The sequence below is a fragment of the Nelusetta ayraudi genome, unplaced genomic scaffold (genome assembly GCF_046127955.1).
Source record: "Nelusetta ayraudi isolate G7.1 ecotype Tasmania unplaced genomic scaffold, CSIRO-AGI_Nayr_v1 ptg000109l, whole genome shotgun sequence".
Taxonomy (NCBI): Eukaryota; Metazoa; Chordata; class Actinopteri; order Tetraodontiformes; family Monacanthidae; genus Nelusetta; species Nelusetta ayraudi.
In genome coordinates this window covers 427,823-441,209 of record NW_027466159.1, presented here as the reverse complement: position 1 = coordinate 441,209, position 13,387 = coordinate 427,823, and the positions used below count along the sequence as shown (strand labels likewise).

The 13,387-nt window shown below is 46.3% G+C and overlaps 1 protein-coding gene across 1 annotated transcript; it reads right to left on the bottom strand.

Annotated features, from left to right (window-relative positions):
- Nucleotides 1-1,457: 1,457 nt before the first annotated feature.
- Nucleotides 1,458-11,905, bottom strand: hoga1 (4-hydroxy-2-oxoglutarate aldolase 1). Its single transcript, XM_076048745.1, has 7 exons — nucleotides 11,490-11,905; nucleotides 10,565-10,693; nucleotides 8,319-8,446; nucleotides 7,468-7,602; nucleotides 4,126-4,222; nucleotides 2,297-2,430; nucleotides 1,458-1,713 (listed from the first exon to the last, which is right to left on the bottom strand). Exons 1-7 carry the CDS (start codon nucleotides 11,701-11,703, stop codon nucleotides 1,564-1,566), a joined length of 987 nt encoding a protein of 328 aa, XP_075904860.1. The 5' UTR covers nucleotides 11,704-11,905; the 3' UTR covers nucleotides 1,458-1,563.
- Nucleotides 11,906-13,387: the final 1,482 nt, after the last annotated feature.

The window sequence follows — 13,387 nt, the reverse complement described above, 5'->3', positions numbered from 1 at the left end:
ACAGAGCGACTCAATTAGCCTAAATTTTTTAGTTTCGAAGGCGCCCAGTGTGACGAGCCTTTAATCAGGTTGTCTCTGGGTTTCCGGCGGTGGGCGGCGGCAAAACGTGAAACTTTAAGGGTGGGAGGAGGGGGATTGGAGTGGGGGTTTCCAAGTGATGGGAGACGTCTGTGAAGGCTCTCAGATTTATCGTAGTGCTCAATTAGCCGATAAATTACGATAAATCTGGACTTCAAGATCTTAAAATTCAGCCCAGTTGTCTTAATGGAATCTTCAAGATGAGGCCAAAGGTCAGAAGCTCTGATAGCAAGTGACTGAAGGCTGGCTTTTCGCCCCCTACAGTCCTGGAGGACAAACACTGACAAATCGTCGTTGCTTGTAGCAGTGCTGCTCACTGAGCTATGACTGTTTAGCTTCCACCCATCCGGACCCGTGAAACATCGTCACCAGCCGGGTGGGGGTGGGGTTGGGGGGATGAGGGGAGTTGGTGGGGGGCGGGGGGGGTTCTGGAATGTTTTTTTTTTCAATCCAGGTGGAAGACGGCGAGCAGCGATGCGTGACACACTGCCGCACTAGAGGTCAACGCTGCAGAGAGAGAGAGGCTGTCAGGTGTGTGTGTGTGTGTGTGTGTGTGTGTGTGTGCGTGCGTGTGTTCAATTCAGCTTCTGCTGACTCGCCACTCGCTCGGCCAGGGAGCCGGAGTGAGAAACAGACCAGGAACACCACCCCACCACCACCACCCCCAACACTCCCACCTCTGATGTCACTCACAGTGATGCCCTTGACACTCAGCAGTGGAGGAAAAGTGGGTCAGCTGGTGGGGAGCGTCGCCTCCTTGTGTCCAGGCAAAGGAATTGCGATGCCAAAAAAAATGAATACATTTTAAACGTCAGCCGACCGGATTTTTAAAGAGAAGAATCCTTGTTTCGCATGTGTTACAATCCGAAGTTTGAATCTGTTCGATTTGTTTTACATTTAATTTGTAAAAAATAAAATAAAATGCAATTGCAGTTGAAATTTTTTGCAGTTGGTTTCGATTCCACGCCTGGGACCTTTCTATGTGGAATTTGCATGTTCTCCCTGTGTCTGCGTGGGTCTCTCTCCGAGTTCTCAGACTTCCTCCCACAGTCCAAAAACATGTGAGGTGAATTGGAAACTTCAAATTGACCGCAGGTGTGTGTGTGAAAGTGAATGGTTGTTTGTCTCTATGTGGGCCTGCAATGAACTGCCAACTTGTCCAGGGTGTCACCCTGCCTTCGCCTTATGACAGCTGGGATGCTGTGTCTCCAGCAGACTCCCACAACCCTGAGTTCAGGAACAGGAAAGTATTGAAAATGGATGGATGGATTGATTCTCATAAGGGATTAGAAAAAAAAAAACTAAGCTTAAAGAAAACTTATTGATTTATTTTTCTAAGAATTGTATTTTTAACCGCTGAAAAACGAAAACACAGAAAATGCTTTTTTCTGTTAATCATAACAAAATCTTTAATTCACGATGCGAGGAGATGACCGAAAAGTTGACGTCCTGTCAGCTCAGGCGTTTCCGACTCACACCTGAGCATCACAGCCAGCCATTGGCCGTGAAGTCCCGCCTCAGCTGCTGCAGCTCCGCCTCGCTAAGCGGCTGCAGGGGTGAGCGACAGGCGCCACCGTGCAGGCCGAACCAGGCCATGGCCTGCTTGAGGGCGGGGACGCCCAGCTTCCTGGTCACCTGGTTGCACACAGAGTCAGTGGTGGGCTGTTAGCCATTTAGCAGCTGTTAGCAGTTAGATTCTTGACTGGAGGCGCTGATGCAGCTAAATCAGATGGTCGAACCACAACTCAGTGCTCAGTGTGTTGTTAGTTCAGGCACCATAAAGTCTCAGTTTTCATGGACCCAATACATACATAAATGTATTGGGTCTGTTGAGGTTTTTTTGTTGATTCGCTGCAAACTTTTTTTGTAGGACATTTGATTTGAATTGATTCTTCTGGATTCAACTCGATTTGATTGGATTCAGTTCAATTTTACTAGATTTGAGATCCAAAGAAGTCCCCCTCAGTCATGTGATACAAATCCCCTTTTTTCCCCTTCCTCTTTCCCACTGACAATTTAAAGTCCAATGGACCACAGCACTGGTTAGCTTGCCATTTTCTTCGTCTGCTTCACTAAAGATAAAAACGCAGTCGCTGTTAGCGGGTTTATATAAAAAAAAAAAAACGTTGGGTTTGATTTATTTATTTTTTTTAACAAAAAAAAAAATCAAACTGTAGTACCAGGTGCTTCCACCTGGTGGCAAGTGTGCGGTACTCACGGCGGCGTTGGGCTCGATGAGCCGCTGCTGCAGCTCCCTGGCTTCCTCCCAGCAGCCCGACGTACACAGACGCTGCAGCTCGCACAGCTGATGGCCGAGCACGTTGGCCAGCGCACAGACTCCGCCCACTGCACCTGCAAGTGGCAGATTCAGAGAGAGAGAGAGAGAGAGAGAGAGAGAGAGAGAGAGAGAGAGAGGATCCAGAGTTCACTGGACGCCTCGACTTCGAAACATGACATAGGCCGCAATTGGAGCACAGGAGTGAATAATAACAATTATTATTATTATTATTATTATTATTATTATTATTATTATTATTATTATTATTATTATTAGTAACAGCTGCTACACAAAAATCACTTTTGTGTAGCAGTTGTTTTCAGTCTCTTTATTTCTCTTGTTTTTTTCATAGGCCTCCAGCTATGAAAAACGTAGAATGAGAAGCAGCGTGAAGGTTTATTTTTGTGAGGGTGAATCCTGTGCCAGAGATTCTTGATGAAAAAGAAAAGAAAACCAGGTCGTTTCAGCCTCTTTTCAAATGATTTCTGCAGGTCTTTTTTGTGGATTTTCTCCTTTGCCTTCAGTTTCACTCCCAGTCTTGAATGAATGGCAGCGAGTGGATTTAGAAAGCAGAGACCTCGTCACCTTCTCGGGGAACGTTTGTCATTCAGGCCTGCAGCTGCTGAGAAAGAGCTTTTCTTTCAAAAACGTTTTCTTCTTCTTCTTCTCTTCCATCGCTCCTCCCTGCTGCACTTCCGCTGCTTTAAGGCTCCACTTGACTTTGTTTTCACATAATGTTTAAACATTTTCAGACGGATGGGGAAACTTTGTGGAGGATTCCACAACATCCTGGATTCCAGGACGTTGGTGCTGAACGTCTTCACTCCTGCCACTGCCTGTGACTTCACGTCAGAATGTCCCTCTAATGATCATCACTGACTATTTCTGCGTCTTCAGTTCTTCGGCTGCCTGCGCGGCTCAGCTGACTGACAGCCAGAGGCCCCGCCCCCTCTCAGCATCACGATGGGGGGTTGCTGCAGGTTCGGACATCAAACCGCGAGCACGACCTCGCAGCAGGCACACATTAACACATCAATCACCTACACACACACACACACACACACACACACACACACACACACACACACACACACACACACACACACACACACACACACACACACATTCCCTATTTATCAGATATGGAGATGAGGATGTGTCAGGGATCAGAGAGCTGTGTGTGTGTGTGTGCGCGCTCGTGTGTGTGTGTGTACGTGTATGTGTGCGAGGAACATGACTCATTAGGTTTCTGAGCATCATATGGATCCGTGTTCGCTGATCTAATCCGTCCTCGCAGTGAACGTGGTTGACATCCCAACAAGCCAGAAACGGGGAACCTTCAGTGTGTAACTGGGAACATCCAGTAAAGTTACTGGGAACCTCAATAATGTAACTGGGAACCTTCGGTGGGTAACTTGGAACCTCAATACTGTAACTGGGAAGTTCAACAATGTAACTGGGAACCTTAAGTGTGCAACTGGGAACCCTCAATAATGTAACTGGGAACATGCACTGACATTCACACACCTTCCTGCTTCCTGTTCTGCCACACGCCTCAACAACTCACACGACAGCAACAAGACTTTCAACACAACACTCTCACATTTCCGCCTTCCAGTGTCTGTCAGCTGTCAGCTTCCTGTCACTCAAAACCTGCCTTCCTGTTAACAAAACTCTGCTTGTGTTCACTCGTCTCAGTTCTTGGGGGCAATTCTTCCCCACCAGCACAACTTCACCAGAGTCAACAGCAGCAGCAGCAGCAGCCTCACCGACACTGTAGGCAGCCATGAGGAACCCAGCCGAGCCGGCCAGCACCTGGAAGTCCTGCCCGCTGGTTCTGTGGACCATCAGGCCGATGCGTGTGATCTGAGGAGGAGGAAGAGAAGGAGAAAGAGGAGGAGAAAGTTTCAGCGTCGTCATCGTGTGTCCCCCCCCCCCCGAGCTTGTCACTGCTAATATCTGCTCCTAATCCCCCACGGGATGCTGTCAGGACGGGCAGCCCACCGCTAACGTAAACAAATCGTTCAAACAGAGACAAAGGTTTTTTTTCCGCACACTGGAAGATTTGGGAGGAGGAGGAGGAGGAGGAGGACTATTAAAGATCCCAAACAGAAGAAGAGAAAAGAAAACGAGGATATAAAAGAGACAAGTCCCAAGTGAGGAGGGGAGGGAAAAAAAATCTACATCAAACGAGGAGAAGGAAAAAGGGAAACGGCTTATGAATAATGAATGAGCTCCTTATTTTGTTTTGCCTCTTTTAATTCTCTTTTGTCAATCGGGATGTGAAGCGAGCGGCATTCCAAATAAACCTCAAATGTTCAAAGGGAGACGTTAAGACGACTCCGCCGGGAAAACGCCGCTCCAGTCACGTTCCAGCGGCGGCAGAGCTCTATTTTTACCTGCCGGATGTCAATCAGACTCTCGGTTATCAGCCCCGTTTCAAGCGCGCTGGGGACCATAATTGATCAGTCAGTCAATCAGGTTACAGGAGCTCCTGCTGCTTGGCTGAAAGCCCCGGCCGACGGAACACAAGGAGGAAGAAAAGACGGCAGAGAGGCGGGAACGTTTCCCCAGTGGGAAAATAACACCGGCGGTGGGAGAACACTCGTTAGCTCGGGTTCCCTTTTTTGAGCATCATAATGATCATTATCCAACAGTTACAGTCATCCTGCCAGCAAGACTTAGTATATATGTACACGCATGTGTACCTATTATGTGTGTGTGTGTGTATGTGTGTACATATACATACATAAATGTACATATGATATTTAAAGTTTTCACTGCACTTCAAGAACAACCGTGCTAATACTTTAATACTTTGGATTGACATATTAGTCCTGATTTCAGATTGGACCTTACAGGGAAAAAGAATACAGGCAAAAGTGAGAAATGAGAAAAGCAAGTGAGTCCTTATCCCCTTTGTGATTTAGCACAAAGATTGTGTGCTTTTCAAACATTAGCATGCCAAAAAAAGAAAGTTACACTTTGATGACATAATTTACAAAAAGAGAAATAGTTTCAGCCCCCAGTGGATGGCTGCGGTACTGTGTTCGCCAACTGATCTAAAAATGCAACAAAAGGAAACAGATTTGCCAAAAGTTGTTTCTCATCCACTTTACATATCAGTCAGGCTGATGTGTGTTTTCCGTGGCTCAGTTTTCTCAACTTGAATCTGTATTTTTTTATTTTAATTTTTGCGCGACTAACTAAAAAATCTCCTTAAGTTAGCAGCTGTTTGGCAAAAGATTCCCTGGAAGGCTGCACAACCAGGTCAAGCCACAAGAGGGAACGAAGCGAGGGAGTTTGGTGGAGGTGGGATGGGAGGCGTCTCTACTTCCTCCTCCATCCATCCTCAGTTAGTGCGGACGCGGACATCAAAACTTCAAGCCTTAGCCCGGGTCGTGTTGTTGGGTTCGTTGACCAGTGATGTCAGTCTGGGTCAAAGACTCCAGGATCCTTCTGGACTGAACCTGAGGACCTGCAGGCCAGATTAAAAGGTCTCCCTCTGAACGGAGCGAAGCAGCTGCCCAGGTTCTCTTTGTTTCTGCGGTCCACATGCCACCCCAGCCGGTGGAGCATCATGTTTCCATGACACCCAACCGGAATTTCAAAAAAAAAAAAAAAAAAAGAGGCACGAGGCGTTTATGTTTCCATGACTCCCCGAGTCCTGACAGGAATAGCAAGTGAAGAGGAGAGAAAAAAGAAACGGAGGTGGGTTGTTCCTGACGCTGGTCGTCGCATCATCTGCATACATCAGCTAGCGACAGTTTAGGATTATCAGAGGAGCCTCCTGGACCAGTACCAAAAGCACGACCAGGGGTGGCCACAAATCAGCCAACTGCAACTAGCCTGACAGACATGTGGTCGGACAGTGGGAGGAGCCAGAGAACCTGGCCAGAACCCACGCAGACAGAGGCAGAATTTGCAAAAGTCTCCGAGGATCCAGGCCCTCCGAGTCAGCCCTCTCACCGGGTGTGGCTCAGTTGATGGAGCAGGTTGTCCAATGACCAGAAGGTCGGCGGTTCAAATCCTGGCTCCAACTGTTAAAATGCCCTTGGCCAAGACACTGAACCACCATGAAGGTGCTGAAAATCACTTTAAAGTGCTAAATGACGACATTTCAAACCCTTCACTCGTCCAGACCTGGTCTGGCAGCCGTACCGGGACCAGCTCTCCAGGTCGCTGATGTCATTGGCCCGAACCAACCAGACTGGGACCCAGGGTTAGTTGAAGAGTTTGGCAATGTGAAAACTGGCTGATGTGGAAACTACTGTAGTTCGCTGCACATCCAGAAGCCTTCAGCTTCCAACCGTCTTCACATCCTGATAGACGTGATTTTTTTTATTCATGTCTTTCTTGACTGACCAGCTGTCACTTCGATGAGTCCAGATAAAAATAGCAACAAATCTGGTTGTGATTTCAAGCCGCCGAGAGAAGGAGATAGAGAGAGAGAGAGAGAGAGAGAGAGAGAGAGAGAATCTTCTTCTGCTTCTAACAGGAAGTGCTGCTCATTAAAACCCTTTTCCTGAAAACACTTCCTCGGATTTTCAGCCGCTGCTCAGATCTTCCACCACTGCTCCTAACGTCTCGGAACGAGACGGACAGACCCACCCCGACGCTCGCTTGCTCGCTCGCCTGCCCGCCCGTCCTCGGTTTCTGTGCCCGGCCTCCCGGTTCCGGCCCGTTTGAACTCCACCCACTCGGCCGCCTCGACAAACAACGCCGGCTCCCAAATCAGAAATCTATTTGCAACTTGTAGAAACGGCTTCCCACACAGACGGAAAGGTTCCCAGAGTTCGTCCAGAGCCGCGGGACACAAAACTACAACACAAACAAACACACACATACACATGCACACGCACACGTATACACACACATTTTTTTTCTGTTTGCATCAGCAAGTTTTTATCTTAAGATCTGTTCGGGCTGCTCGTCTCACTGGAAGAGACGCATAAAACCTTTTTGTGACCTCAAACTTACAATTCAATAATAATAAAATAACCACCTCGGAGCATCCAATTTTTTTCTTCTTCCTGACACTAAATCTTTAGTTTGAGCTTCATTTTTTTTCCCTCTCTCTTTTCAAACTGTTGTCTTGAAGTGTCTCTTACGTCTCCTCCGCTGTCCTTCAGCCCCACGATGTTACGATGCTGTGCCAGCTCAACCGCTGCGTCCAACGGCAGCTCCAGGCCCGTGTTGGCCGGCACGCTGTAGAGGATGACCGGAACCGGGCTGCTGTCCGCCACCTGCAGGAGAATCACAGGAACTGCAGTCTGGCTGGGACGGTTCGCGGTGGAGCCAAACTCCACCCTGGATACAAAATAACTCGATTTGTTCTTTCATTTTCCCAGTTGGAAACCCACTGGTGGCTGCTGCCGGTAAAGGCATAGAGTGGTGGAAAAGAGTTTTCGGACACCTAATGCACGCAAGATGATACTGTGTTGCAGTCTCAAGTCTCCAAATGCCGCTGATTTAAGTGCCGTCACCAACATTTGTTCCATCCAGATCAGACCTGAATCTTGCAGTGAGACGACTTTTTTGCAACACATCCAGAGTCCAAGAACTACAAGAACTTTGTTGACTTATTTTGTCTTACCAACAATAAACAACAGAATAGTTTCCATTTGTTTGTTTGTTTGGGTGTCTCTGATGCAGCCAATCCTTTTGAAACACACAAAGGAAAATTCTCTGGGAAAAAATGATTGGGATGAAGGATGTCCGAAAATATTTTCCGATACTTGAACACAGGAAACATGTAAGAAGTTAATTGTAAGTCAAACTGAATGAACATTTGGTTGTGTCCGTTTTTTTGCACCAGTCGGGTCTTGACAGTTTGGATTTGTTTGCTTCACACAGAAGCTCCGTGTTTATTTTTGAAGGCTCCTCCCCCTTTTTCAAACTGTCACTGCCTGCTCTCCCAACCTGTGTGTCAGTCAGTCGGTCAGTCCGTCCGTCGGCCCACCTTGGTGAAGTGCTGCACCAGGGCCCGGCTGTCCATCTTGCCCTTGTAGAAGCAGGGCGTCACCACCAGGGCGGCGTCAGCTCCGGCAGCCGCCATCTTCTCCGTCAGCCTCACAGTGGCTCTGGTGGCTGGACGCACAGACAGGAGAGAGATAGAGATAGAGAGAGAGAGAGAGGGAGAGAGAGAGAGAGAGAGAGAGAGAGAGAGAGAGAGAGAAAGAGAGAGAGTTGACCTCTGTGGTGACCTTTGAGGAGCAGCAGCAGCTTCACTTTCCACCAAACCCGCCCTCATTTTCTCCTGTTGCACACGTTTTCTTTCTTTTGCATGCGAGGCGACACATACACACAGACGCCGCGCCTCCTTTCTGCTGCCGCAGAGGACCTTGGACACTGCCGCACACAAATGGCATCCACACACAGAGGGAGAGAGAGAGAGAGTAAGAGAAGGGGGAGCGAGCGAGGAGACGGAGATGCAGGAAAACCGACCTTGGATTCAAATAAGATCCACCAGTAGCCGCGTCTCTGTGAACAAAGGTGGCGGTTTATGGAAGGAACATGTCTGTGGATGTATGTGTACCTGTATGTATCTGTGTGGGTGGGCGGGGGGGGGGGGGGGGGGCAGTACTAATAAACGTTACACATCCAGCTAATAAAACCACCTGAATCTCGTAAGAAGCTTCCAACAACGAGATCATGGTTTTAATAATTAGTTATACGCCGTGTGACACCCCAGATCATTGGCGGGGAGCGCCCCCGGCTGGCAGGACTATCAGTCGGTGTTTGCCGCAACAACCAGGAATTATGAATACTGCATACTGTATATATGAAAAAACTACATTTGGCTCCTCAACTACAGTACAGTGGCGCAAACATGTAAAAGTATCTGAGATCCTTCAGGACGTCACAGCTTGAATGTGCACAAGGCCGTTCTTGGTTTTGTTTTAAACTTGGCTTATTTAACGGGACAATGCACGATGTATAATTCACCACTAGGTGTCATAGTTTTTTTCTCTACATACTGCCCCGCTCGTTCTCAGCAGCCTCCAGTCAACAACGCCGGGTGACGGAGAGAGAACATCGTACTGAAGCCGGTGGATGACGCTCTGCTAAATTGTTTTGTTGTTGTTTAATTTGGGCTAGCACATTGGCACACCACGCTAGATACTGTTAGCATCGAGCGGGATTTTCAAGAAGCCATTTCACCTTTAGAAAGGCAAAAACTGCATATAGCTACTTTAAAAAGTATCTTCTAGGTCAGGTATGGGCAAACTACAGCCCGGGGGCCATTTGTGGCCCGTTGGGCTTTTTAAACCAGTCCACGGAACTTGAAGAAATTATGTTAATGGTAAGTTCGTCAGAAAATAGCGGCATTTCATCCATTCTTTAAGTGTTTTAGTGTTTTCAGTAAAGCGCTTAATACTGTGGGTGTCACAGTTTGGACATTCTGTTTCCCACTTTAGTCTTTTCCGATCCCTTCCGTCATCAAAGAGACTCCATTCTGCTTGCCTGCTTTGTTGTGACTGGTTATGTATATATAAAAATCAAAAAAAAAAAAAAAAAAGCCCTGCTTGCCACTCATTCCCTGCCAGATTGTTATTTACCTTTCTGCACTCAAGACTGAAGACTGTCATCAGCCTTGCCTCCCTGATTCCTGATCGCCTGCCTTTGACCAGCCTGCCCTGCCTGATTCTTGATGTCCTGCCTGATTCCTGATTAAAGACACTTTTCAACTTGACCTGTGTGTCAGCTGTACTGCAATTGGGTCCAAAACACACCCGTTTCAGTGGGGCGTCAAAGACATATTTTTTGTTGTAACTGCTTTTGTTCATTTTCAATTGACATTAAAGCACATTTCTACATCTCCCATGATGTATGTTTTCTCCTAAGAGGTGGGTCACCAAAACACTCCATCCATCTGCTCCTCCGCTCCGGCCTAGGTCAAATTTTAAAACCCATCTTGGCCCACCAGTTAAAAAGTTTGCTCACCCCTGTTTTAGAGCATGTATTGCCCCCTAGTGGTTGTCTGACGTGCTTGTTGAAGCTGTTTTGTTTTTTTGTAAGGGGCTCCTGTATGAACATGAGTCAATGTTTGATAAGAGGAACATTTTCCTGTGTGTGGATGCGACTGTTGTGTTGCAACATTTCTTGTGCATGTGTGTCCACACACACACACACACACACACACACACACACACACACACACACACACACACACACACACACACACACACACAGTCTGCGACCTACATTCACAACCAGATCCGGCTATCAGCAGTTTTCCCTCTGGCAGCGTCTGTCGGACTGTCCTCACCACCTCCACCCGCTCCTCCTCCAGCAGGAAGGGATACTCGCCGTTGGAGCCCTGGACCACCAGTCCTGCGCACACCCAGACAACAACACAATTCAAATGACGACGTCAACTGCACTTCATGGTGTCGACATCGCCGTAAAGTTCAGGTGCTTTTTAGATTAACTTTTTTTGGTCTTGTCCTATAAAAGCAGGATGAAAATAGGGGGTTGACAGGAAGAGACCAGGCCAAACAGTGGAAATGTCCAACACACGCACACACTTGAATTTGCATTAAAACAACACTTTTACTTTTTTTTTTTGTTTCTTCTTATTTATTTATTTATTCTTATATCTGACTTGTGTGACTTTGATAGAGTTTTAAATACACCCTTCACTGTTTTACAAGAAATTATAGAGTTTTAATGGCCTGAGGAAGGTAAGAAAAAGAAATCCAATTACTCCAAACTCCACAGACACAACAGACATCAAGGACATGATGTCTTCATTCTTATCGATGCAGGCAGTAATTGTTGTACGACTGGTTGTTGAGGCGAAAGTGTCATCTTTTAAATGCTCAGGAGTTATTTTTGACTGACTTTTTGTAGCGTGGTTTGGTTTCAAACAGTGAAATAGATCAAAAAACGTCATTTAAAAAAAAACAACAAGGAAAACGGCGATCAATACATGTAGTGACAATAAAGGGCCACAGGATGGCGACTAACACCAACCCACTGAGTTCGGGTTCTCCTGTCACTGACCCTCGGTGACAGTTCGGTCCATGAAGCACAGACCTACAGTGAACGTGACACAATTTCAGACCGGAAAGTTTCACTGGAAGCTCTGAACTTTCTCTAAGGGCAACATTCCTGCGTGACCTCTGACCTCGGAACGGGATCTCGGCATACTTGTGCACGTTCTCCCGCAGCTTGTCGTGGTCCACGTCCTCTCCGGCGGTGAAGGGGGTGGCGATGGGCGGGTAGATGCCGCTCAGGTCCAGCCTTCTGGAGCTCGGCGCGGCGGCCGACAGGCTCCTCGCTGCGGGCCTGGCAGCTGCGATCAGCGGACACACGGCTCTCAGAGACCGGCTGAGCAGCATGGTGACGCGGCTCGGGTTGGACTGAGGTACCCGCGGGAACAGCTGCCTGGCAAACTGCGGCGAGTTAATCAGCAACCGGTCTCGGTGAACATTAACCTGGTCCCTGGTCCCACACTGTCCCTAAAATCCGACCGGTTCGCCCTCCTGCTGATGTGTCTCCAGACTCCTCGACAAATAGCTCAACCATCCAACAAACAACTTCAACTTTGACCACGTTGCTTTCTGCAAAGTGTCAAGGCGGACCTGCAGCTCCCCCTGCCGGTGACCAGGGCTCATTTCTTCAGGTGAAAGTTTGGCTGCAAGTCTGCATCTCCACTAAAGTTTTGTCTGATCAAACGTCCTGTTTTTCCAGGACACTTTTATCATAAAATGGTGTAAAGTCCTTGGATATTATTATTCTTCATGAAATAATTGATATTTTATATGATATACTTATATTAATATATCAATATTTATATCAATAAATTGAAATGTTTGTCAGAGCTGTTTTTTTAGATGTTGGACGTATATATTAGATACATACTCTAGGTATATATATTAAATATATACTTTAGGTATTTTATTAATAATTATTTATTAATTTTTATTATTATTTATGTATTAATTATTAATAATTACTTGACAAGAGAACTATATTTTTCTTTAATGCAATTTCAGGTGCGCACCTGAAATGTTTTTTTTTCTCTCCTCCATGTCCCTTTAGGGGCTCCGTAGGAACCTGTCTAAAAGCCTATACGAATTCTTGTCTTTGGTTGCAGACTGTACACAACAATTCTCTACCCATATAGAGGAGGTATTCTTTAAATAAACTGAAATTATAAGGCCTCTTTGAGTAAACTTTGAGTGTCATTTGAGTATCTCATCACAGTATCTCAAGTTTACTTGTTTTCGCTCATTACAATTTCGTCACCCTAGTTTTTAACCTCACAGTAACGTGGAAAAAGACATATAAAGGCATAGTTCGCCAAAAGTGAAAATTTGTTTTCCTTTTTAGATGGTGACGGATGAAATTATGCAATCCACAAATCCATTCCTTCCTACACAGGTTAGGGAAACGCTTTTCCCTCTACACTTTCAAAACGTTACCAGTTCTTTGCCTCTGCAGTGTCCCACAGCCTTGGTAATACTGCCCTCAGGTGGACAACTGTTTAATCGCACTCTTTTGCAGCCATATCGTAAAACAAATTGGTTTGTTCGCTTTGCTTTGCTTTGCTTCTTTTGCTCAAAAAAGACAAACTCTGAGACCAGTTTATCAGAGCAGATGTCTCCAGCTCTCCTCTCCGGCTGGTTGGCCCAATCAGGACTTTCAGTCTTGAAGGTTCTGCTCAGTCATGGAAATACACTGTCAAGAGGAATTCCTGCGATTTAAACGTCAAAGCCTAAAAGTATTGCACTTTTTAACCGTTCTGGTAAAAAAAAAAAAAAACAAAAAACAAAAACAAAATCATTGAAATGAGATTCACAATGTAACTTTAAACTGATAAACTAAATATTTATGCGATTTTTAATTCACCCTCCCCGTTTCGAGAAGATGTTTAAAATCGTGCGACAACTTCCTCCATCAGAACATGACATGCGTTTTACGTGTGTCTTAAAAAGAAAACTACCACAAAATATTTGACAACATAATTGTCTAGAGAAGTCACGTGCACAAAACCCTGCTGGTTGGAGGCTCTGATGTGAT